This window comes from Melospiza melodia, chromosome W (genome assembly GCF_035770615.1).
Source record: "Melospiza melodia melodia isolate bMelMel2 chromosome W, bMelMel2.pri, whole genome shotgun sequence".
In the NCBI taxonomy this organism is placed as follows: domain Eukaryota; kingdom Metazoa; phylum Chordata; class Aves; order Passeriformes; family Passerellidae; genus Melospiza; species Melospiza melodia.
Window position 1 is genome coordinate 611,511 of NC_086225.1, and position 25,663 is coordinate 637,173.

Consider the following 25,663-nt stretch of genomic DNA (forward strand, 5'->3'; position numbering starts at 1 on the left):
AGGCTCCTTCCTTCCTTGGCGGACACCTGTCTTTTCAAACTGAGACTCTCTCAAGTACATAATTATTGGCTTGTTGCACACAGGGAGAGGAATCTGATTTTTGTGGACAATATAACCACCCATAAGGAGCTCTCTTACCTCCTCAGCAGTACTTGTACCTCAGACCCATCAGCACAAATAGGCCCCTCACAGGTGCCCTTCCATCAGGGCACTACCAGGCTCCCCAGGCCAGACTTCTCTTCCTGTACTTCACACACTAGGGGAGCAATGGCAGCAGCAGCCTTAAGCTGCAGGGGCTCCACGGGAGCTGTTTGACACATGTAAAAAGTCATAAAAATTAAAAACAAACCTAAGGGCTAGAAATGACGCATCACTCCAGATTTAATATTCAGTTCACAACATACGTGCATAGCCAGAATCTTCCTGGACTTCTTGAGGATGAACGTATTGACAGCAGCCCTGTAGAGGACTTGGGAATACTGGTAGATGAAAAACTGGACATGAGTTACCTATAGAATCGTTGAATTACAAAGACAGGAAATGCCCTCAAGATGATTGAGTCCAACTGTTAACCAAGCACCACAGTGTTTATCACTAAACCATGTCCCCAAATGCCACATACAGAGGCCTTTTGAATGCTTCCAGTGATGGTGATTCTACCACTTCCCTGGGCAGTCTATTCCAATGCCTGAACACCCTTTTAGTGAATAAATGTTTCCTAATTTCGAATCTAAACCTCCCCTGGAACAACTTGAGCCCTCCCCTGGTTTGAGAGTCTGTCCAAAACATCCTTCATTTGCCTCATGATTGTCATGGAGAGAGACCACCAAAAAATTAAAAACTCCTGTTTGCTGGACCAGTGGGGGAGAAAGTCATGTGCCTGAGGCTTGAAGGTATTGCTAGCTTACTGTTTCCACAGGTGTTGTTTGCTATATGCTACACTGAGCTCAAAGTGGCATCTTGCCCTTTTTGCACAATAGCTCTGGAATCCTCCCCACCTCTCGGCCTGGCTGATTTGAGTTTTGGGTGGTGCCATCTTGGGTCTGGGAACCATACAGCGAATCGTGGATTTTCAGGAGCCAGCCGGCCACTCCCAGCCATCGGCCCCCAAACACAAGCCACGGCCCTTTTCTCTGGCAAACAAAATTCAGCTGCCCCTCTTCTGGATGGCAGATTGCAGCAGCCACTTGGTAATATCAAACCAGCCCGACTTGGCACTGGTGCCACCTTGGGTACGGAAAACATCCTGCGAATCGTGGATTTTAACGCGCCAGCCAGCCACTCCCTGCCACAGGCCCCCAAACACAAACCTCGGCCCTTTTCCCTGGCAAACAAAACTCACCTGCCCCGCTTCTGCAAGGCAGTCTGCAGGAGGCACCTGACACTGTCAAACCAGCCCTACTTGGAACTGTTGCCACCTTGGGTCTGGGAACCATCCTGCGTATCGTGGATTTTCAGCAGCCAGCCGGCCACTCCCAGCCACAGGCCCCCAGACACAAACCTCGTCCCATTTCCCTGGCAAAAAAAACTCAGCTTCCCCACTTGTGGATGGCAGATTGCAGGAGCCACTTGGTACTATGAAACCAGCCCAACTTGGCACTGGTGCCACCTTGGGTACGGAAAACATCCTGCGTATCGTGGATTTTCAGGAGCCAGCCGTTCACTCCCACCCATAGGCCCCCAAACAGAAACCACGGCCTTTTTCTCTGGCAAACAAAACTCAGCTGCCCCACTTCTGGATCGCAGATATCAGGAGCCACTTGGTATTATAAAACGAGCCCGACTTGGAACTGGTGCCACCTTGGGTCTGGGAACCATCCTGTGAATCGTAAATTTTAAGGAGCCAGCCGGCCACTCAAGGCCATAGGCCCCCAGACACAAACCTCGGCCCGTTTCCCTGGCAAACAAAACTCACCTGCTCCGCTTCTGGATGGCAGATTGCAGGAGCCACTTGGCACTGTCAAACGAGCCCGACTTGGCACTGATGCCACCTTGGGTCTGGGAACCATCCTGCATATCAAAGAATTTCATGTGCCAACTGGTCGCTCCCATCCACAGGCCCCGAAACACAAACCAGGGCCCTTTTCCCAAAAAACAAAACTCACCTGCCCCGCTTCTGGCTGGCAGATTGCAGGAGCCATTTGGCAATGTCAAACCAGCCCGACTTGGCACTGGTGGCACCTTGGCTCTCGGTACCATCCTGCATAGTAATGAATTTCAGGAGCCTACCGGAAGTCTCAGCCACAGGGCCTCAAACACAAACCTTTTCCCTGGCAAAAAAAATTCACCTGCCCCTGTTCTGGATGGCAGATTGCAGAAGCCACTTGGTACTCTCAGGCCAGCTGGACTTGGCACTGGTGGCACATTGGGTCTGGGAACCATCCTGCGTATTGTGGATTTTCAGGAGCCAGCTGGCCACTCCCAGCCACAGGCCCTAGAACACAAACCACAGCCCTTTTCCGCGGCAAACAAAACTCACCTGCCCCACTTCTGGCGGGAAGATTGCAGGAGTCAATTAGCAATGTCAAACAAGCCATACTTGGCAGTGTTGTCACCTTGGGTCTGGGAACTATCCTGCGTATCGTGGATTTTCAGGAGCCAGCCGGCCATTCCAGACACAGGAGCCCAAATACAATCCACGGCATTTTTCCCTGGCAAACAAATCTCACCTGCCCTGCTTCTGGATGGCTCACTGCAGGAGCCACTTGGTACTATCCAAACAGCTCGCCTTGGCACTAGAGCCACCTTGGGTCTGGGAAACATCCTGCGTATCGTTGATTTAAGGAGCAAGCCGGCCACTCCCAGCCACAAGACCCCAATCACAAACCATGGCCATTTACCCTGGCAAACAAAACTCAGCTACCGCCCTTCTGGATGCCAGATTGCAGGAACCACTTGGCCTTAACCATCAGCCCAACTTTGCAGTGGTGCAACCTTGGGTCTACGAAACATACTGCGTGTCGTGGTGTTTCAGGAGCCAGCCGGCCACTCCCAGCCACAGGCCCAAAAATTCAAAACATGGCCCCTTTCCCTGGCAAACACTACTCGCCTTCCCCGCTTCTGGATGGCAGATTGCAGGAGCCAATTGGTAATAAAAAAACAGCCCGACTTGGCAGTGTTACTAAATTGGGTCTGGGAACCATCCTGCGTACCATGGATTTTCAGGAGCCAGCCGGCCACTCACAGCCACAGGCCCCCGAACACAAACCACATCCCTTTGACGCGGCAAACAAAACTCACCTGCCCCAATTCAGGCGGGAAGATTGCAGGAGCCAATCAGCAATGTCAAACAAGCCATACTTGGCAGTGTTGTCACCTTGGGTCTGAGAACTATCCTGCGTATCGTGGATTTTCAAGAGCCAGCCGGCCACTCCCAGCCACAGGCCCCCCAACACAAACCACAGCCCTTTTCCCTGGAAAACAAAACTCACCTGCCCCGCTTCTGGATGGCAGATTGCAGGAGCCACTTGGTAGTAACAAACTAGCACGACTTGGCACTGGTGCCATCTTGGGTCTGGGAACAATCCTGCATATCAATGAATTTCAGGAGCCAGCCGGCACTCTCGGCCCCTGCCCGCCAAAGAGAAACCTCGGTCCTTTTCCCTTGCAAACAAAACTCACCTGCCCCACTTCTGGCTGGCAGATTTCAGGAGCCACTTGGTACTATCAAACCAGCCCGACTTGGCAGTATTGCTACCTTGGGTCTGGGAAACATCCTGCGTATTTTGGATTTTCAGGAGCCAGCCAGCCACTCCAAGCCACAGGCCCTTAAACACAAACCTCAGTCCTTTTCCCTTGCAAACAAAACTCACCTGCCCTGCTTCTGGAGGGCAGATTGCAGGAACCACTTGGCACTAAAATCAGCCCAACTTGGAACTGGTGCCAGCTTGGGTCTCGGAACCATCCTGCATATCATGGATTTTCAGGAGCCAGCCGGCCACTCCCAGCCACAGGCCCCCAAACCAAAACCACGGACCTTTTCCCTGGAAAAGAAAACTCACCTGCTGCGCTTCTGGATGGCAGTTTGCAGGAGCCTCGTTGTAGTATCAAAGCAGCCTGACTTGGCACTGGTGCCACCTTGGGTCTGGGAGCAATCCTGCATATCAAAGAATTTCAGGAGGCAGCCGGCACTCGGCCCCTGGCCGCCAAACAGAAACCTCGGTCCTTTTCCCTCGCAAACAAAACTCACCTGTCCCACTTCTTGATGGCAGATTGCAGGAGCCACTTGGTACTATCAAACCAGCCCGACTTGGCAGTATTGCTTCCTTGGGTCTGGGAACCATCCTGCATATCAAAGAATTTCTGGAGCCAGCCTGAACAATTGTTTAACACCCTTTAAAGGTGGTGTTTGACAAACAGGGCTGAAGCGGATCTTCAAAATATCCAGGAGATCAAAATCCATTGAAGCAAATTCTCCTGGCCAGTCACCTTGCTGCTGCTGCTAATTCACCCTCCATACCAGCTGATCAGGCCTAACAATGCTGCTGCAAAAATATCGTGAAAAAGGTAGGCACATTTTCACAGATGCAGGTAAAATCCCCTTGGATGATAATTCCAAGGCATAACTTGATGGAGCAAGTTATGCAACCTTGTCTACTGGCAATATCTAAATTGGTGAGGTCACCATCTGTCAGCATCACTTTCGAAAATAAATGTTTGATCCACAAAAAAAATATTTCATATGTCCTGTCTACCTGCTTCATTTCAACCAATGAACAGGCTACATTCCATCAGCAAAGGGTTTATGAACCTATCTTTCTTTAATAAGATTCAGATGCCCATGGTAGGGGTGTAATTAAATTCACATGTTAAAAATATCCTTCTTGTTATCTTTTCTTTTAATTACCCACACGTAACATCAGTCTGAGAGCTGAAGAAAACCCCTTCATTTGCTGTTTGCCAAGTATCATCTACGTGATACAAATTCTACTTGAGAAATCACACCCATTCATTGCCATGTAAACAACCTTTTCTTCATCATTAGGTATTTTGGTGAAGTGAATGATTAGAACATAAGCAAGGGCATTTGTTCAAGATGCTCCAGAAAGAGCTGTGGTCTGTTCTCTTCTTTGCTGCCTATGTTAGCACTGAGCTGCAAAAAATGAAAGACTACTAGGAAAAGTGTTACTTTTAGTCTAAATTCGTAAATGATGTTTGAAATACCCTGTTAAATGAAAAGGTGCTCTTTTAAATGATGGCATCTTAAGGGAAAAAGTCAGCTTTAAAGAGGTTTTGAGACAGTTGCTTCTGGAAAAAATAATAAAATAAAATCGGAGGCATCTAAGGTCTTTATCCATCCCATATTGAAGATTGGTTCAAAACACAGTTCCTTCATACAGGAAGAAGAGAGGACCATAGGTGGCAACCCATTTGAAAATGGAGTTCTATTTCTTTCTGGTTGGGATTACCGGACACCATTTCTTGTGAAGTCGAGGGACTGCAGTTAGCTCTCCACTAATTTCCTTCCCTGAAATTCATCTGCATGTGCTCCTTTGTCTGGAGTCCCCATTTATTAGTATGCATAGATGGTATACTCCATCGATGCATGAATAACAGAGGGGATAATGTGCCTTTTGCTGCTATCTTCTTTTGCTGCTCCATTTTGCTTGCTTTGTTCTTGCTTTCTGTCAAAGAAATGCTAGCAAAAGCCCTCCTCAAGTCTTGCTGTGAAGACAGACTGCCAGAAAGGTAGAGAAACTTCAGACATTTCCAAGACCCATGTAGCACGTGTCTTGGTCAATTTCTATGCAGATCCTTTCTTCCAGCAGGACTTTTTTGCACCGTTAGAGAACACTGAACTGAATCCAATACAAAAGCAGTGGCTAGAGGAACCATTCTCTTTTCATTTGAATGGTGATAAAAATGCGTATCAAATCAAAGCATTTTAGAGCAGCAGGAAGATTTTCTATGCAGCTAGCAAATCATAACAAGATGCCTATTCACCGGTTGGGTTCCTTTCGGAATTTACAAGAATTCCCGACAGAAAACACAGCTTAGTAAACTACCAATCTAAATCACAATATCTAGAAAGGTGACATGAAAAAGAGCAAGAGGAAGAAAACCAAAAAGAAAACCAAAGGAAGCCAGAAATAAGGCACAACCTCTCCTCCTTATCTGCTTACTACAGTACCTTAGAAGTACCTTCAAGTTTCCTAACAGTCATATCAGTAGAAAAGTGTGCCAAGAACAATTGTGGAAAACTGTGGAAAACCCTTCTATCACAAGAGAAACATAGGGTTTGCTTTCACGACCATTAAATCTGCATGCAATGCCTACGGTAAGGGTATGTTTTGTATATTCAAGAACAATTGAAAACTATTTCTGAATTGAAGGGACTTCTTTTTGTTTGTTATGAATGACTTGGCTAAATATGGCGCATGTTAAAATACCGCAGACATGTGGTTCATTTTAGAGATGCCAACTGCAAAGGAGGGAAGCATTTTGTGTGCTTAAGAAGTAATGTATTGGAGAGTGCTTTTGTTACTTCTTTAGAAGGTTAGAATATGCCGAAAAGATGCTAGCTGGGGACTTGCAATTAATGAATTATTTGCTGTAAGTAGGTCAAATGACATTAGCTTTCAAAAAGGAAAAGTAGTCTTATTCCACGTGCCAATTCTAAAGTAGATTAATAAGCCTTAAGCAGAAGATGGATGTGAAGAGGGATATGACATGAAAGGTTAAGCAACACTGCTGACAGCAAAAGGCTTACCTGCTGCAGATACAGGAGACAAAATACTATTTTGACCGCAAACATTGCTATTCAGACGACAGTAAAATTCTGAGTGACAGCAAAATTTACTCAGTCATGACAGTAAAATTTGCTCACATCAAAATGTGCTAATCAATTCTTAGTGTAAGCTAAGCACCTTAAGCAAAGGGTAGTTCAAACGTAACTGGTATTTGATGGCAAAAAAGGCAACTTGGCCTGCGTTTCTCACTTCTACTCCATTAAAAAGCTTACTCTGTCTCAGATTCCTTCGGAGGGATACCAACGCAAGCCGCGAAACTGCACGAAAATGATGATTTAAAGAAAGATAGATTAGAAAAATGGAATAATGGTTCATGTTCTTTTCCTTCCAACTGCTTTGTTTGCCCTTTTAAATTTTTGAAGTCCTTTCTGGTGTCACCATGGTTGCACTGCAGCAAGTGTTCGGCTGTAAGCTGTCCATATTGCCAGCTTCTGGACTGCCTTCAGAAAACTTCCCACTGGTTTTGTATAGAAATCACAAGCAGTAGAGGTGACAAAGACTGCAGAAACCTTCTCATCTCCTTCTAAAGCAAGACCATGTCTTTCACCCACTCTTAACTAGACAACTTTCATCAGTCATGAGGGAGTCTCACGTTCAAGAGCTAAGCAGTGACAGCTGTAAATGACAAAAAGCAGACTGAAATTCTCTTGGGACTCCAGCAGAGAGCAATGAAGGAGGTTGAATTCACCTTCTTGGGAAGTTCTAAAATGCACGTTAACTTGAGCACAGGAGCTAAGCCATCGTAAACTTTGTTGAGTATGTCTGCGTAGACAGAGTTTCCATCACTACAGAAGCAATGTTATTTAACCCACGTTATCATCTCTAGCTGCTACGCTGCACTTATTGCAAAGTATCTGCAACGTATTTTACAGGGTGGGCTTTTATGTGTAATCCCTGAGTAATAGTGCAAAGAGAATTACTTGGGGTATGGGGTGGGGGGGGAACCACAACTCTTAGGTTTTTCAAATCATGGTTCCATTTGAAAGTCAAAAAAGATGTCAAACCTTTCTTTCCTAGACGTATTACCAGCACAAACTGTACCAGAATTTATGACCCGTAACTGTACCATGGACACTCTTTCTCTGGACTATTCCTTAAGAAACAAAGTCCTCACTAGAAATAAAACAAAATTAGCCAAAGTATTGGCCTGGATTAGTTCCAAGGCTCTGTACTAAAGGCCAAACACATGTAATAATAGTAACGAGTGGACTAAAAGTTAAATCAATAGAGCATTACTCAGTTCAAAGACATCTTGTGTCCTAATGTTCTCACAGAAGACTGTAAAAACCTGTCTATTTTTGTGGGTTTGTTTTATCCATTTAGCTGTACCTTCTACTTCTCTCCACTGTCTGAGAACATTGATGATAAGGTTGGATGACCTCATGTCAACTTGTAGAAGTAAAGAAAGAGAAGCCAGTAAAGAAAGGCAAATTTGTTAATTGCAGGTGGAAAGAGGGAGGCCAACAAAAGAAAACAAAAGAACAGTAATAATGAAATGCTCCCCTGTCTTCTGTGAAAAGTAAAGGCACAGACAAGAAAGAACAAGTGCAAAATTCTCACTAGAGAAACGCACTTGATCTGACTGAAGTATTTTGCGGTACATTTCTTGCTGTTTTCTCATGCCAAACATATTAACCATTGAAGGTGTCCCTTTCCTCTTTCTAGAATACAGCTAGGAAGATGGCTGTGTCATTGCTGACAAGCTGCTATTCTCAGAGGTGTCCAGCTGAAAGTCCTAGATCAATTGATTTGCTCTGTCACTTTGATATGGCATGACTTACAGTTTCAGCACCTGAACTTGCCAGCCCTACAATTCTTTGCCCCTTGAATGGTTAGATAGGCTCCTTGGCAACTGGCATTTGTAAGGACATGAAACTTGTGGGATCTCAGCACCTCAGGATGAGGGTGCAGAGTGACCGAGAGCACCACTGGGGGGCTCGGGAGTCCTGGAATGTTGCCAGAAGTGTCTGGTGGCAGGACTTTGATCCTACACAGGAGACGACACCTGTATGAGGACTGGGAGGATTTCACTGGGTGAATGGTGAAGGAATAAGTTAATTAAGGTGTAGAACACAGGGTTTAGGATTTCTGTACAGGGGGGTCTAAAGAAGTAAGATGGAGGAATTGGGGCGTGTCCTGTCCTTCTTCTTCTTCTTCTTGGCCTCCATCTTCTGTGGTGATGGTGGCACTTTGGGATTGGTCTTTACTAGAAGTGCACCGGTTAATAAGAGTAGAAGGTATTGGAGAAAAATTATAAATATTGTACACGTAACTTCGAGTATAAAGATAGGTGACCGTCCAGGAGGCTGGGGAGTGTGCCCATGGCTGACTGCTGTGCAGACCTCTGTCGGGCTGAAAGAAAATCTTTTAGATAAACAATTAATAAACACTGAGACCGAAACAAGATCAGAAGTCTCTCCTCGTCCTTTGAAGCGCGGGCTGTCCAAGGCCACTCTGGGCCTTTCCAGGTCTTTGAAACAACCGAGAAACCGAGCAAGTGGCATCCCTGAGCTATCTCCGAACATAAAACAGCCGGGAAGAGAAACCGACAACCAGCAAACATAAATCAACCATAAAACAGAAGAGAAAGAGAAAAATGGGATCCGACAGAAACTATGCAGAATTTGCACCGTGAGATGATGCCAAATGAGTCATGCCGGTAGATTAACTAGGGCATGCAAGGCAGAGAGAGGGAAATGAGAGCACAAGAAGAGAGTACACAAGAAGAGAGTACAATCTCCTTTTTTCTGAAACACTGTAGAGATCAAAGTGAACACAAATCCTCCTAGGGGTAGTTCTTGCAAAAGACTAAGAGTTCTTTTTGTGTTCACAGGCCTGGAATATTTAGCTTTGGATCACGGCAAAATGCAGATGACAAAACAAGGCCTTGAAGTCACATCCAGTATGAAGCAGTATGAAAGAGGAAAGCAGCTGAGAGCGTCAACCCTGCTAAGTAGTCTCAGTATTCTTCTTGACATTAGCAGAAATTTGAAATGAGTCTCTGAAAATGACAAAGGAGGCAGAAGAAAAGGGAGCGATGACTCCTCTGGCATAGTGTTTCCTAACAGGGATCTTCAAAATGTAAAGGTTGTATCATCCTTTCAACTGAAGGAAGGTATGAAAACAACAGGAAGGAAATGGCATCAAATACTCTGGGCAGTGTACTTCTAGACAGAAAGGCCACTGATGGAAAACCAACTAAACTGGCACCAATGCAGCAGCATTGTACTAAAGCCAGAAATGTCCAGCGCTTCGCTCTCTGCCATTCCATTCAGATGCACACAGCAGCTCTGCAACATTCCTACTGATCATCTCCTTGGCAAACTGGGAGTGAGGGTCCGTGGTGATGCAGAGTCCCCAGGCAGATGCAAAGGAGAGCTGCTTTCTTGCAAAAACCAGGCTTTTGAAACACTCAGGCCTTTATCAGTTCCATAGCTTTACGCCATAACAAACACAATTCAACCAACCACCATGCACCACGCTGTGAACACAATGGTTCTAGAACTTGTTGATCTACCTCTAATTCAGCTGCCTCACCTTCCCACAGTCCTTTTCTACTTAGCCAAAGTAATGGGCCTCAGCCCAAGGCCTTCCTTTTGTAAGCTTCTAGATATATGCAGCAGCAAACCACTACTTTCTTCTGTGCCAAGACTTTAGGTAGACGATTTGCATCTGCCCTTCCAGTGAAACCTAATGGGGAGACAAAAGCCTCTCAGAGATGTTCAGTCATTCCATTTTCTAGACAGGCCAAATCAAAAGAAAAGCAAGCTATGGGATTGTGTACTTGCTCTTACAAAACACCTGCTGCCCTCTGACAATCAACTAGCAGAAAACCAGCCAAACTGAGACTTGAGGCAAACAACCCTTGGAAGGGAATAATGATGTGATCAATAAAGACAACATTTTTCCAGGCTACCGAGATATTGGAAATGTCAGCAAAGGCTTGAGAGCAAAGGCTGAACTAATGGGGAAAGGGTAAAAGAATCCCAAGAAAAACATGACCAAAGGTTAAAACAATTCCAAGAAAAACATAGGCAGCTAACCTGCTGAAGCCTTCAGGAAATCAGTGGCCGCTGATTTACATAGGCCATTCAAGTTAATTGACCCGTGCACCTTCCACTCCTTTTTCGGCACCATAGGGTGAATTGAGACCATGGAATCACAATTCCTTGGATTCTGTTCTTAACTTTAGGAGAGAAGTACAGCAGCTGAAGTACCTGTTACTGATGTGATACCCAGAAACACAGAGTTGACACATTTCATTCTTGGCCAATCACAACAAGCAAGACTAAGAGGATAAGGCTGGCTTATTTTCATGACACTTTTCTTGTTTTACAGCCTGCTCTGATTCCAGTGAAACTTTTTCATTAGCTTCTCTCTAAAAGGAGAAAGTCCAGTCAATGTCCCGCCCTAATGCTGCAAGTATACCATTTGGTTTGTCGAGACTAAAAATTGAATTGGAAGGTACGGAGCCCCCTGGAGCTAAGAGCCGCTCCGGGGCGTCTTTCGGCAGAAGTCGCGCTAAGGAGAGCACTGTGAGTGGCACAATCGTCTCTGCGCGAAGTAGCCACTTCTTCGCCTCCGGGAGCCGGAGAGAGCGGCAGCTTCGGAAAGGTGAAGAAGGAAGCTGTACAACACTGGGATTGTGTGCGCAGCTTGCCAACTGATAGAAAACAGTTCCTTTGCACTCTCCTGACTTTTCCAATCACATGAACATTCGATTAGAAGCTGTTTTGGACAACTTTCTTTCTCTTCTTCCAAAACACTCGGCACACTTCCGTGCAATGTCTAGAACATGATGGGAGATGTTTTCTGTGCTGGCACAGTTTCTCCTTGCCAGATGTAGTGGAAAAGCTTTTTGCTAAGATGTAGACGACAAGAGAGGCTAAAGACTGGATGAAAGCAAATGACACCCATGTTCAAAAAAGGCAATTAGGAGGACTCGGAATAGTACAAACCAGCCAGCCTCTTTTTTATCCCCAGGAAGTTGATGAAGCAGCTCTTCCTGGAAAACCTTGCCAGGCACATGAAAGACGACAAAATAATGTAGTTAGCATGATTTTTCAGGGGAATTTCATGCTGAACATCTCTTCAAACTCCTCTGATGAATCAACTTGACTGGTAGATGAAGGGAATATTATCTGCCTGGGCTTCAGGGAGGTTTTTGACATATCTGTACATGGCAGCACACATACATATGGAAGCAATAGTGCAAAGGGGAGGGAACCAGTGTCTTTTCAGTGATGCTGAGTGAAAAGACAAGAGGCAGTGGGCGCACACTGAAATACAGGAGATTGCCTTTGAACATCAGTAAATGATTCTTTACTGTGAGGGTGACTGAACCACGGCACAGACTGCCCAGAAAGATTGTGGAGCCTGGATCTTTGAAGACATTAAAAGTACACCCAGATTGAATCCTGGGCAAGAGGCTCTAGGTATCCTGGTTTAGGCAGGGGGGTTGGGCCTGGTTAGCCCCACCAACCCCTTCCACTCTCATTCATTCTGTGCTAGTGAATTCTCTTCAAGATGCATTTCAAGCACTGGCATGACAAAGTTCTGTGCAGACAGAGATCCAAATGGACATGGCATCTAAGTTCCTTAAGCAGTGTTCAAGAAGAATGTAAAACTCTGGGACAAGTGTCTCTTCCCTAACTGAATCCCTTTCATGGGAAAATTCCCAGCTATAGAAAGATCTTCTGATACGCATGCTTAAGACTGACACTGCCTGAGCAAATTTCTCCCTATGTGTATCTAAGACCAGTTAGGATCTTCACCCAAAGTGCTGTCAACATAGTCACAGAATGCCTATTGTTAAGAAGTGACAACTTACATCAGAATGGCAAATATTGGTCCACAAAATGGATTAATGGATGGGAATTATCTACTTGGGTTAAAAACAAAAATAAAGAGTTGGTCTTTATTTATCAATTTCATTGCAATATTGATAAGGGAAGAAAAAGACCTAAGTCCTTGACTTTCTTAACTCAAGGAAAGATTTTAAAAATTCCTTGTAAAAATGTATGATCACAATCAGACTATTGAAACCATTTTAGTTGGGAAAAAAGTTCCAAAATTGTCTAGATAGTGGCAAAGAAGCCAAGAAAATAGGAAAGAAACAAAAAGAGAGCAAAAGAGTCAGCTTCAGTGTACAAGCTCGTTCTGGAAGGAGTCTGCTGGGAAAAGGAACCCCCAGTTGAATTTCCAATGTATTCCTGCGCTTGATTCAGTAACTGGTCAATGTAAAAACCAATCCTTTTGTACAACTTCTTCCAGCAACAAAAACTCCAACAGGTTGACACTAGCATCGTGCCTGTTACAGACATATTTAAAAGAGAAATGATGATTTTCTTGAAAACCTACTTGCATAAAAGTTGCAAGATGGTGGAGGGATTCCCACATCCTCCTTCCTCCATCTGGCTTGAAAGTATATTTGATAAAATATGCAACAAAGCACATGATTTATAAGGTAGAGTCAAATGGATGATTTGGGAATTGATCTCTTGTTGATAGTAAACTTCATATCCACTCTGTGTGACCTTTCTAAAACAAAATGTGGAGCTGAGGCATGAATCTGCCACAACAATTGTAAAGCAAACATACACACTCCCCTTCACATGCCCCCCCTTCCACACACACCTAGGCACACACAGAGATCAGCATAGCAGATCATGAACACCTTGGAAAAGACTGAAATGCTAAATGCCTTTCTTTATGGGCAAAAGAGGTGGTGCAGTAATTCAAATGCCTGGTACAAAAATTCTGTTTAATATTTAGCTCCTATTTAAAACACAGCTTTTCATTTAATTCTATTTACAGAATATTTTCATTTCATTTGTTTCTTTAAAATTACTTAGTTCTCACCTGTTGTATGTCTAGGAATATTTTCTTCCAAAAATAGAAAAAAATAGATGATATCTTTTCAGCAGAAAACATTGGTTGATACAATTTTAAACCATCATGATATGGAAGAATTGTTCTGTCCCTCTCTAAGGTGGAAGAAGCATTTGGATCACAGATCATCTACAATGAAATACTTGACATGTTTAAGATGCTTTCAATCAATTTTGATCGTCAATTGCTTATTCGTTGTAAACAGTAATTTTTCAGTGAAGGGAAAGTGTGTGTGGTATATCTACATGATGTGTTCAAACCCAGTTCCTACAAATGGCCAGGCTGAATTCCAGTAAATAATGTCCCGAATGATATTTTGCCGCCTTATTTGGCACTTCATGAAATCTTACCATGATGAAGTGCTGAAACACAGAGATTTTCTCTTAGAGAGTGTCTCGTTGTAACCCATCCCATGGATTTTATGCTGTAATTCTTATCTCTTTTAAAATTTGCTATCTTCTGTACAGTTTTCATGAACCTTTCTGTTACAGTAGTGAAAATCACAGATAAATGTCATTTTGTACAACTTTGAATTTACCCCAAGAGCTGAGAGAAAACTTGTTCCTATACTTCAATCCGAGTTTCTTCTATAGTCCAACTTTGTTTCTCTACCATCAAGCTTCTCCTTTGTTGCTGCTCCAAGCCCCGTCCAAGCTGACCTTGAATACTTTCAGGGATGGGACACCCACAACTTCTCTGGGCAACCTGTTCCAGTGTTCCAGCACTCCCACAGAAAAAAAGGCCTTCCTTTCATCTAATATGTGTAGGAAATCATAAATCTAGGCATAGAAACTCGGAGTGCAAATTTGAAATTCTTTTGATTTGAAGCACATTTTATATGAATACTGACTTACAGATGACTAAAAGATGTTGATGGGCATTTGAGCTGACAAGTTTTGAAAAAGTGCACGGAAATTAAAATTGAAACCACTAAAATTAAAAACTTCTTGCCATTTTCTTTTTCCTCTCCTATTCAAAATTGCATATGTCAGATATCAGTGCTTCGTGCAAACCTTTCAGATGCTCTCAGAGAAAAAGCTTTTCTTTCAGACTAAGTTGCGGTTGACGTAGAACACTAGCAGTAGTGAAAGTTTTTCTGGGCATCGGGGTAGCACCTTCTCCTTGGATTTGTGTGCAGAATGCATTTCATCCAAACTGGAAAATAGATCCAAGCTCTGTTCTATTCATCATTCTTACTGTATCAGGCCTGAAGATTCTGTGAAAAGTAGCCTGTGGACCTTGAAGATAGCGCATGTGAAAGAGATGAGAGGTGATGGAGAAGTCGAGGGAGAGAAGAAAGAGCATATGGCCCAGTACGGACACCAGAAAGTATTTCTCTACGTGATCATAGGAGATTGCAGGAGCCACGTGGTACTATCAAACCAGCCCGACTTGGCACTGGTGCCACCTTGAGTCTGGGAACCATCCTGCGTATCGTGGATTTTCAGGAGCCAGCAGGCCACTCTCGGCCACAGGCCCCCGAACACAAACCTCGGCCCTTTTCCCTGGCAAACAAAACTCACCAGTCTTGCTTCTGGCTGGCAGATTGCAGGAGACACTTGGCAATGTCAAACCAGCCTGACTTGGCAGTGTTCCACCTTGGGTCTGAGAACCATCCTGCATATCAAAGAATTTCAGGAGCCAGCCAGCATCTCTCGGCCTCAGGCCCCCATACACAAACCTCGGCCCTGTTCCCTTGCAAACAAAACTCACCTGCCCTGCTTCTGGATGGCAGATTGCAGGAGCCACTTGGTACTATAAAAGCAGAAAGACTTGGCACTGGTGCCACCTGTGGTCTGGGAACCATCCCTCATATAAAAGAATTTCAGGAGCCAGCTGGCACTGTCGGCCACAGGACCCCAAACACAAACCACGGCCCTTTTCCCTGGCAAACAAAAATCACCTGCCCTGCTTCGGGATGGCAGATTGCATGAGCCATTTGGTACTATCAAACCAGCCCGACTTGGCAGGGTTGCCACCTTGGGTCTGGGAACCATCCTGCATATCATAGAATTTCAGGAGCCAGCCAGCCACTCTCGGCCACAGACCCCAAACACAAATCTCGGTACTTTTCCCTTGCAAACCAAACTCACCTCTTCCGCTTCTGCATGGCAGATTGCAGGAGCAGCTTGGTACTATCAAACCAGCCCGACTTGGCATTGGTGCCAACTTCAGTCTGGGAACCCTTCTGCGTATCGCAGATTTTCTGGAGCCGGCCTGCCACTCGCAGTCAAAGGCACCCAAAGAAAAACCACGGCCCTTTTCCCTGGCAAAAAAAACCTCACCTGTCCCACTTCTGGATGGCAGATTGCAGGAACCCCATGGCAATGTCAAGCCAGCCCGACTTGGCAGCATTGCCACCTTGGGTCTGGGAACCATCCTGCATATCAAAGAATTTCAGGAGCCAGCCGGACCTCTGGGCACAGGCCCCCGAACAAAAACCTCGGCCCTTTTCACTGGCAAAAAAAACTCACCTGCCCCGCTTCTGGATGGCAGATTGCAGGAGCCACTTGGTACTATGAAACCAGCCCAACTTGGCACTGGTGCCACCGGTGGTCTGGGTACCCTCCCTCATAAAAAAGAATTTCAAGACCCAGCCAGCACTATCTGCCACAGGCCCCTAAACACAAACCTCGGTCCTTTTCCCTTGAAGACAAAACTCACCTGCCCCGCTTCTGGATGGCAGATTGCAGGAGCCACTCTGTACTAACCAACCAGCCGGACTTGGCAGTGGTGCCAAATTGGGACTGGGAACCATCCTGCATAACAATGACTTTATAGGAGCCAGCTAACCACTATCGGCCACAGGCTCCCATGCACAAACCTCGTCCCTTTTCCCTTGCAAACAAAACTCACCTGCCCCGCCTTCTGCATGGCAGATTGCAGGAGCCACTTGGTACTATCAAAGCAGCCGAACTTGGCAGTGTTGCCACCTTGGGTCTTGGAACCATCCTTCCTATCTTGCATTTTCAGTGTCCAAATGGCCACTCCCAGTCACAGGCCCCCAAACACAAACCATGGCCCTTTGCCCTGGCAAACAAAACTCACCAGTCTTGCTTCTGGATGGCAGATTGCAGGAGCCACTTGGTACTATCAAACCAGCCCGACTTTGCATTGGTTCCACCTTGGGTCTGGGAACCATCCTGCATATCGTGGATTTTCAGGAGCCAGTTGGCCACTCCCAGCCACAGGCCTCCTAACACAAACCAGGGCCCTTTTCCCTGGTAAACAAAAGTCACCTGCCCCGCTTCTGGATGGCAGATTGCAGGAGCAACTTGGTAATATCAAACCAGCCAGTCTTGGCAATGTTTCCTCTTGGGTCTTAGAACCATCCTACATAGCAAATAATTTCCGGAGCTAGCCGGCAAGTCTCGGCCACAGGGACCCATACACAAACCTCGGTACTTTTCACATGAAAACAAAATTCGCCAGTCCCATTTCTGGATAGAAGATTGCCGGAGCCACTTTGTACTATCAAACCAGCCCTACTTATCACTGGTGCCACCTTGGGTCTGGGAAACATCCTGCATGGCAAAGAATTTCAGGAGCGAGCCGGCCACTCCCAGCCACTGGCCCCCAAACACAATCCACGGCCCTTTTCCCTGGCAAAAAAAACTCACCTGCCCCACTTCTGGATGGCAGATTGCAGCACCACTTGGCAATGTCAAACCAGCCCGACTTGGCACTGTGTCCACCTTGGGTCTGGGAACCGTCCAGCGTATCGTGGATTTTCAGGAGCCAGCCGGCCACTCCCAGCCACCGGCCCCACAACACAAACCAAGGCCCTTTTCCCTGGTAAACAAAACTTACCTGTCCCGCTTCTGGATGGCACATTGCAGGAGCCACTTCGTACTATCAAACCAGCCTGAATTGGCAATGTTTCCAACTTGGGTCTGAGAACCATCATGCATATCGAAGAATTTCAGGAGCCAGCCAGCTAATCTCGGCCACAGACCCCCAAACACAAACCTCGGCTCTTTTCCCTGGCAAACACAACACACCTGCTCCGCTTCTGGATGGCACACTGCAGGAGCCACTTGGTACTATATACCAGCCTGACTTCAGTCTGGTGGCACCTTGGATCTGGGAACCATCCAGCATATCAATGAATTTCAGGAGCCAACCACCACCCTCGGCTACAGGCCCCCAAACACAAACCACGGCACTTTTCCCTTGAAAACAAAACTCACTTCCCTGCTTCTGGATGGCAGATTGCAGGAGCCAATTAGTAAAATCAAAGCAGCTTGACCTGGCACTGGTGCCACCTTGGGTATGGGAACCATCTTGCGTATCTTTGGTTTTCACGTGCCAGCCGGACACTGCTCGCCACAGGACTCAAAACAGAAACCTCGGCCCATTTCCCTTGCAAACAAAACTGACCTGCCCCACCTCTGCATTGCAGATTACAGGAGCCACTTGGCAATGTCAAACAATACTGACTTGGCAGCGTTGCCACCTTGGGTCTGGGAACCATCCTGCATATCAAAGATTTTAAGGAGCCAACGGGCCACTCCCAGCCACAGGCCCCCAAAAACAAATCTCGGTCATTTTCCCTTGCAAACAAAACTCACCTGCCCCGCTTCTGGATGGCAGATTGTAAGAGCCTCTAGGTACTAAGAAACCAGTCCGAATTAGCAGAGTTGCCACGTTGGCTCTGGGAACCATCCTGCATATCGTGGATTTCAGGAGCCAGCTGGCCACACTTTGCCACAGGACCCCAAACACAAACCTCGGCCCTTTTCCCTGGCAAGAAAAACTCACCTGCCCCACTTCTGGATGGCAGATTGAAGGAGCCACTTGGTAGAATCAAACCAGCATGACTTTGCACTGGTGGCACCTTGGGTCTGGGACACATCCTGCGTATCGTAAATTTTCAGGAGCAAGCCAGCCACTCCTGGCCACGGGCCCCTCTAAAACAAACCTCTGCCCTTTTACCTGAAAAAAAAAACTCACCTGCCTCGCATCTGCCTGGCAGATTGCAGGAGTCGCTCCGCAATGTCAAACCAGCTCGACGTGGCAGTGTTGCCACGTTGGCTCTGGGACCCATCCTGCGTGTCGTGGATTTTCAGGAGCCAGCCGGCCACACTTTGCCGCAGGACCCAAAACAAAAACCTCGGCTTTCTTCCCTGGCAAGAAAAACGTACCTGCCCCACTTCTGGATGGCAGATTGAAGGAGCCACTTGGTACAATCAAACCAGCATGACTTTGCACTGGTGCCACCTTGGGTCTGGGAAACATCCTGCGTATCGTAAATTTTCAGGAGCAAGCCAGCAACTCCTGGCCATCGGCCCTCTAAAAAAAACCTCGGCCCTTTTACCTGGAAAAAAAAACTCACCTGCCCCGCATCTGCATGGCAGATTGCAGGTGCCACTTGGCAATTTGAAACCTGCTTGACTTGGCAGTGTTGCCACATTGGGTCTGGGACCCATCCTGCGTGTCGTGGATTTTCAGGAGCCAGACGGCCACTCCCAGCCACTGGCCCCCAAACACAATCCACGTCCCTTTTCCATGACAAGCAAAACTCACCTGCCCCGCTTCTGGATGGCAGATTTCAGGAGCCACTTGGTACTATCAAACCAGCCCGACTTGGCAATGTTTCCAACTTGGGTCTGAGAACCATCCTGCATATCAAAGAATTTCAGGAGCCAGGCAGCCAATTTCCCAACAGGCCTCCATATAGAAACCTCGGCCCATTCCCTTGGCAAACAAAACTACCCTGGCCCGCTTCTGGCTGGCAGATTGCAGGAGCCATTTCGCAATGTCAAACCAGCCCGACTTGGCACTGGTGGCACCTTGGTCTGGGAACCATCCTGCGTGTCATGGATTTTCAGGAGCCAGCTGGCCACTCCCAGCCACAGGCCCCCAAACACAAACCACGGCCCTTTTACCTGGCAAAAAAAATTCACCTGCCCTGCCTCTGGATGCCAGAATGCGGGAGCCCCTTGACACTATCAAACCAGCCCGACTAGGCAATGTTTCCATCTTCGGTCTGAGAGCTATCCTGCATGTCAAAGAATTTCAGGAGCCAGCCAGCCACTCTCGGCCACAGGCCCCCATACACAAATCTAGGACCTTTTTCCTGACAAACAAAATTCACCTGCCCTGCTTCTGGATGGTAGATTGCAGGATCCACTTTGCAATGTCAAACCAGACTGACTTGGTACTGGTGCCACCTTGGGTGTGGGAAGCATCCTGCAAAACAAAGAATTTCAGGAGCCAGCCGACCACTCTCAGCCACAGGCTCCCGAATCCAAACCTCGACCCTTTTCTCTTGCAAAAAAACATCTCCTGCCCCGCTCCTGGATGGCACATGGCAGGAGCAACATGGTACTGTCAAACCAGTCTGACTTGGCACTGGTGCCACCTTGGGTCTGGCAACCATCCTGCCCATCGTAGCTTTTCAGGAGCCAGCCGGCCAGTCCCAGGCATAGGCCCCCAAACAAAAACCACAGCCCTTTTCCCTGGAAAACAAAACTCAGCTGCCCCGCTTCTGCATGGCAGATTGCAGGAGGCACTTGACACTGTCAAAGCAGCCCGACTTGGGAGTGGTGCCACCTTGGGTCTGGTAACCATCCTGCGTATTGTGGATTTTCAGGAGCCAGCCGGCAACTCTCGGCCACAGGCGCCAAACAAAAACCATGGCCCTTTACCCTGGCAAACAAAACTCAGCTGCCCCGTTTCTGCCTGGCAGATTGCAGGAGCCACTTGGTACTATTAAACCAGCCCGACTTGGCAGTGTTGCCACCTTGGGTCTGGGAACCATCCTGCTTATCGTGGATTTTCAGGAGCCAGCCGGCCACTCCCACCCACAGCCCCCCAAACAAAAACCACGGCCCTTTTGCCTTGCAAATAAACTCACCTACGCCGCTTCGTGATAGCAGATTGCTGGAGCCACTTGGAACTGCCAAACCAGCCCGACTTGGCAGTGTTGCCACATTGGGTTTTGGAACCATCCTGCGTAACAAAGATTTTCAGGAGTCAGCCAGCCACTCTCGGCCACAGGCCCCCAAACACAAACCTCGGCCCTTTTCCCTTGCAAACAAAACTCACCTGCCCCGCTTCTGGATGGCAGATTGCAGGAGCCATTTCGTACTATCAAACCAGCCCGACTTGGCACAGGTGCCACCGTGGGTCTCGCAACCATCCTGCGTATCGTGGATTTTCAGGAGCCAGCCGGCCACTCTCGGCCACAGGCCCGCAAACAGAAAGCACGGTCTTTTCCCTGGAAAAAAAAAACTCACCTGCCCCGCTTCTGGATGGCAGATGGCAGGAGACACTTGGTAGTATAAAACAGACCGGTTTGGCAGAGGTGACACCTTGGGTCTGAGAATTATCCTGCATATTGTGGATTTTAATGAGCCAGCCAGCCACTCCCAGCCACAGCACCCCAGATACAAACCTCGGCAATTTTCCCTGGCAAACAAAACTCACCTCTTCCGCTTCTGCATGGCAGATTGCAGGAGACACGTGGCACTGTCAAAGCAGCCTGACTTGGTACTGGTGCCAGATTGGGTCTGGGAACCATCCTGCGTATCGTAGAATTTCAGGAGCCAGCCGGCCATTCCTGCCATAGGCCCCGCACACAAACTTCATCTCCTTACCCTGGAAAACGAAACTCACCCTCCCTTTTTCTTGATGGCAGATGGCAGGAGCCACTTGGCACTGTCAATCCAGTCTGACTTGGCACTGCTGCTAGCTTGGGTCCGGGAACCATCCTGTGTTTTGCAGAATTTCAGGAGCGAGCCGACCACTCCAGCTATAGGCCCCGAACTCATGCCTCGGCTCTTTCCCCTGGAAAACTAAACTCACCATCTCCGTTTCTCAATGGCAGATAGCTGGAGCCATTTGGGTCTGTGAAACCAGTCTTACTTGGCACTGGTTCCAGCTGTGGTCTGGGAACCATCCTTCATATTGTGGAATTTTAGGACCCAAGCTGGCCACTCCAGTCATAGGCCCCGAACACAAACCTCGGCGCTGGCCCTGGAAAACTAATCTCACCGGATACGGTTCTTGATGGCAGATTGCAGGAGAAACGTGGCACTGTCAAAGCAGCCTGACTTGGTACTGTTGCCAGCTTGGGTCTGGGAACCACCCTGCGTATCATGGAATTTCAGGAGCCAGCCGGCCATTCCTGCCATAGGCCCCGCACACAAACTTCATCTCTTTACCCGGGAAAACGAAACTCACCCTCCCTTTTTCTTGATGGCAGATGGCAGGAGGCACTCTGCACTGTCGTACTAGTCTGACTTGGCACGGCCTTTAGCTTGGGTTTGGGAACCATCCTGGGTAGTGTGGAATTTCAGGAGCCAGCCGGCCACTTTCAGCCACAGGCCCCTGCACAGAAAACCTCGCTCTCGCTCCTTTTTCCTGGAAAATTAAACTCACCTGCCCTGGTTCTTGATGGCAGATAGCTGGAGCCATTTGGGTCTTGGAAACCAGTCTTACTTGGCACTGGTTCCAGCTTGGGTCTGGGAACCATCCTGCGTATTTTGGAATTTCAGGAGCCAGCCGGCCACTCAGCCATAGGCCCCAAACATAAGCCTCGGCTTTTTTCTCAGACAAGCAAAACTCCCCGGGCCCAGTTCTGGATGGCAGATTGGAGAAGCCGCTTAGCACTGTCAAACCAGCCTGACTTAGTACTGGTGCCAGCTTGGGTCTGGGAACCATCTTGTGTATTGCTGAATTTCAGGAGCCATCCGACAACTCCAGTCGTAGGCCCCGAACTCATGCCTCGGCTCTTTCCCCTGGCAAACTAAACTCACCCTCACTGTTTCTTGGTGGCAGATAGCTGGACCAACTTGCGACTGTGAAACCAGTTGTACTTGGCACTGGTTCCAGCTTGGGTCTGGGAACCATGCTGCGTATTGCGGCATTTCAGGAGCCAGCCGGCCACTCTTTACCACAGGCCGCCGACGAGAAATTTCGCTCCTTTTTATAGTCAATGAAAGCTCACCCTCCCTTTTTCTTGATGGCAGATGGCAGGAGCCACTTGGCACTGTCAATCCAGTCTGACTTGGCACTGCTGCTAGCTTGGGTCCGGGAACCATCCTGTGTTTTGCAGAATTTCAGGAGCGAGCCGACCACTCCAGCTACAGGCCCCGAACTCATGCCTCGGCTCTTTCCCCTGGAAAACTAAACTCACCATCTCCGTTTTGTTTTGCGGAGAATAGAAGAAACCTCACAACTTTATAAAAGTTGTAAAGCCCAGTATGTTTATTTACGACGCGCGCCGGACGCAAGTCCCCCAACAAGGCATGCGTACTTCTGAAGACCTCGGGTCTTCTTTTATCCCCCTTCCAAATGCATATGCATACAGTTTCACAATAAGTTCATACATATTCATTCTGTGTGACATTTAGCACCAGTTCTTCTTTATCCAAGGAATTTCTAAGTCAGGGGCAAATCGACCTTGTGGTCTTTTCTGTTTTTCTTTCTCTGTCTCCTCGCTGTCTCGGCATGCGAGTTTTTCCTTCAGCTTTGGCCTCACAGACTTTTCACCTCTCTTAGACACTTCACCTAATTCAGAATGGATCTTTACTCTGTCTCATTCCCCCCTTTCCTATGAAATAAGTAAATTCTTTTACTTAATGAAAACCTTCACAACAGTAAGTGTCTTTTAGTGCTTCACCATGTGCTTTTGACAAAGATGTTAGTACAGCTATTCGTTGTAGCATACAGCAGCACAAGCAGTTCTCAAGCATACCCCCTTTTCCAGTATATACGAGCACAGTTTTCTGGTCATTGACTGGATGAATTTCGAAGCGACAAATACTCTGCTCAGTGTCCAAACACACATCCTGAGCATTAATAGTATCGCTTTCACAAATGAATCCCATCTGTTCTCTAGCAGTGCAGGATTCTAAGTTTCATGGTTTAATCCTAGAGCAACGATGGGATGGATAACATAAACAGTGGCATTATGTATGGTAAGCACAAAGGCAGTTGGCACATTAGAAACAGGATCATAGGTGAAATTCACCATAGTCCGCCAGGTTTGAAACTTCCTTTCAACATCAATTGCATTATCCCACATAATTTCTTGAATTGGAAAATTACCTTCACCCCTTTCCCATATGATCAGAGCTGCTGTTGCTTGTATCCATAACTGTGCTTGTATACAACTGAAAGCTAAAGACACATTATCTTGTACTATACTAAGTGCTTCTACTATCAACTTGTGGTCTTGGTCCCCAGCCTTTTCATACTTCCTTACTTTGGCAGTACTTTTGAAATCTGTCACTGTTCCTAATGCCAATAGAGATTACTATAAAGGCTGCTTCAATTTTGTTAGGCTACCTGCTGCAGTGGCCAATTTATTCATCAGTATTTCTGAATCAATTCCATTTAAAACTCCTAATCTTGTCCCTAATATGCCAGTTAGATGTTTGTTATGGGGAACAGGAACTGCTTTCTCTTTATGACCATCCCTCCCTGCCAGAGGGATGTGCTGGGCTCACACTGCAAATTCAGACACACTTCACAAGTGTATCTGACAGAGGTTTAGGTCATATTTGAGGCAGATGTTTGTTCTGAAATGTAGAGACCTCAGGAATCTCCTTCCCCCTCCAAAGCACCTGATTTCCCAGATGTGTGGCAAGCAGGAATGTCTCTCCTGGTCTACGAAACCTCACCCACCTTGCCCCTAGCTTCAGGTCCAAGCCTCAAGTAAATAATGAAGGGGAAGTCTGAGAGAAGAGCTTAAATTCATTTCAGTGCCTCAGAAGAAACTGGGATCGGGTTTCTGCTACTTGAAACACTCAGCACAAAAGTGATGCTCAAAATCCTGCAGTCTGCTGCTGAGCTCTGAGGGGGGTCTCTCTCTACCTCTTTTAAGCAGAATCCAACCGCCTCAGACTGGGACAATCACTGATCCAAATCTCAGTAGGAAAAGGGATAGCTATAAATAAAGAAAATCACCTTCCTTGCTTGGGTTAATTTACCACCTGCAGTTCAGCACCCTTTACCAGTCATTGCCTGAGTGTTCAGCCAACCGGCTTGGAAAATGACCTAAGGAAACTGATTTCTTGGTGTTCCTGGTTTTAGGCACCAGGAGAGCTGGCTCCTTCCTTTCTTGTTCTGCTCCTGAGATATGCCTGTTTTAGTCTGAACTAGTATGGGGTGTATAAGGCCCTGCTGTGGTAGAAAGTGCAGTGTCCAGCCCTCAAAGGGAGTTTTTAGGAAGGAGGAGCAGGCTGGTTGGATTTTTGAGATGTTAATTTGCATTATCAACTCCGCACATTTGAGAGACCATTCTGGATTGAATAATAGCTGTTGTTCAGTCACATCCACTTTGAATTCAAATGAAAGTCTGATATTAATTCGAGCTCAAAGACAGGTCACTTCTACAGGCTGTATCAAGGTGAAATTACACCAACAGTCTGATTCACTTAGGTTATCACAGACTTCCTGGTGTTCATATACACCAGGAGAGGTTCAGACACTAACTACATCTGGTCTCTCATAAGCTACCCTATTGATGACCTGGCACCCTACTTTGATTTCTTCTCCTCTGATTCCTTGAAGAGTCCACAGTTCCTGTTCTTGCCATTCTTGCTCCTCATATATCTGATTCTCGTGGATTACTACAGTAGATATGTTTAAATCTTTTATCTCAGAAGGTTTTCCTATGGATCCAGTATACTGATTAAATGCCAGGGACCAAGGCCATTTAGCATTACTTTGAACAGAGGTACTCTCAAGTTCTGAAACTTCAGTTATGATTACACACAATACAATTCTACAAACTAAAATATGAGCTAATCCCGACCGCAATATACTCATTTTGCCCGAGTAAGTTTTAATCTCAGTTCATTGTCTCCTGGCGTCACTCCTTAAGGGGTTTCTGGGCCTTCTTCACCCGAGAGTGATGGATCCAGGCATTCTGCTCCTTGATTTTGATTGCAGTGAAGGTGGTGAGAAGTACTCGCAGTGGTCTGTCCCACTGTGGTTCCGAAGTCTTCTCTGTAAGAGACTTAACATATACATCATCCCCAGGCTATCTAACTCCCTGCTCCGAGTTCCAG

At 46.8% G+C, this 25,663-nt stretch overlaps 1 protein-coding gene across 1 annotated transcript in view; it reads right to left on the reverse strand.

Moving 5' to 3' along the window:
* Window positions 1-211: 211 nt before the first annotated feature.
* LOC134431417 (homer protein homolog 1-like) overlaps window positions 212-25,663 on the reverse strand; it is a 170,208-nt gene continuing 144,756 nt past the window's right edge. The window contains exons 8-9 of the mRNA XM_063179431.1: window positions 405-509; window positions 212-256 (exon numbers count right to left, since the gene is read on the reverse strand). Coding sequence (XP_063035501.1) covers window positions 212-256; window positions 405-509 — 150 coding nt within the window. The remainder of the gene's footprint in view (window positions 257-404; window positions 510-25,663) is intronic.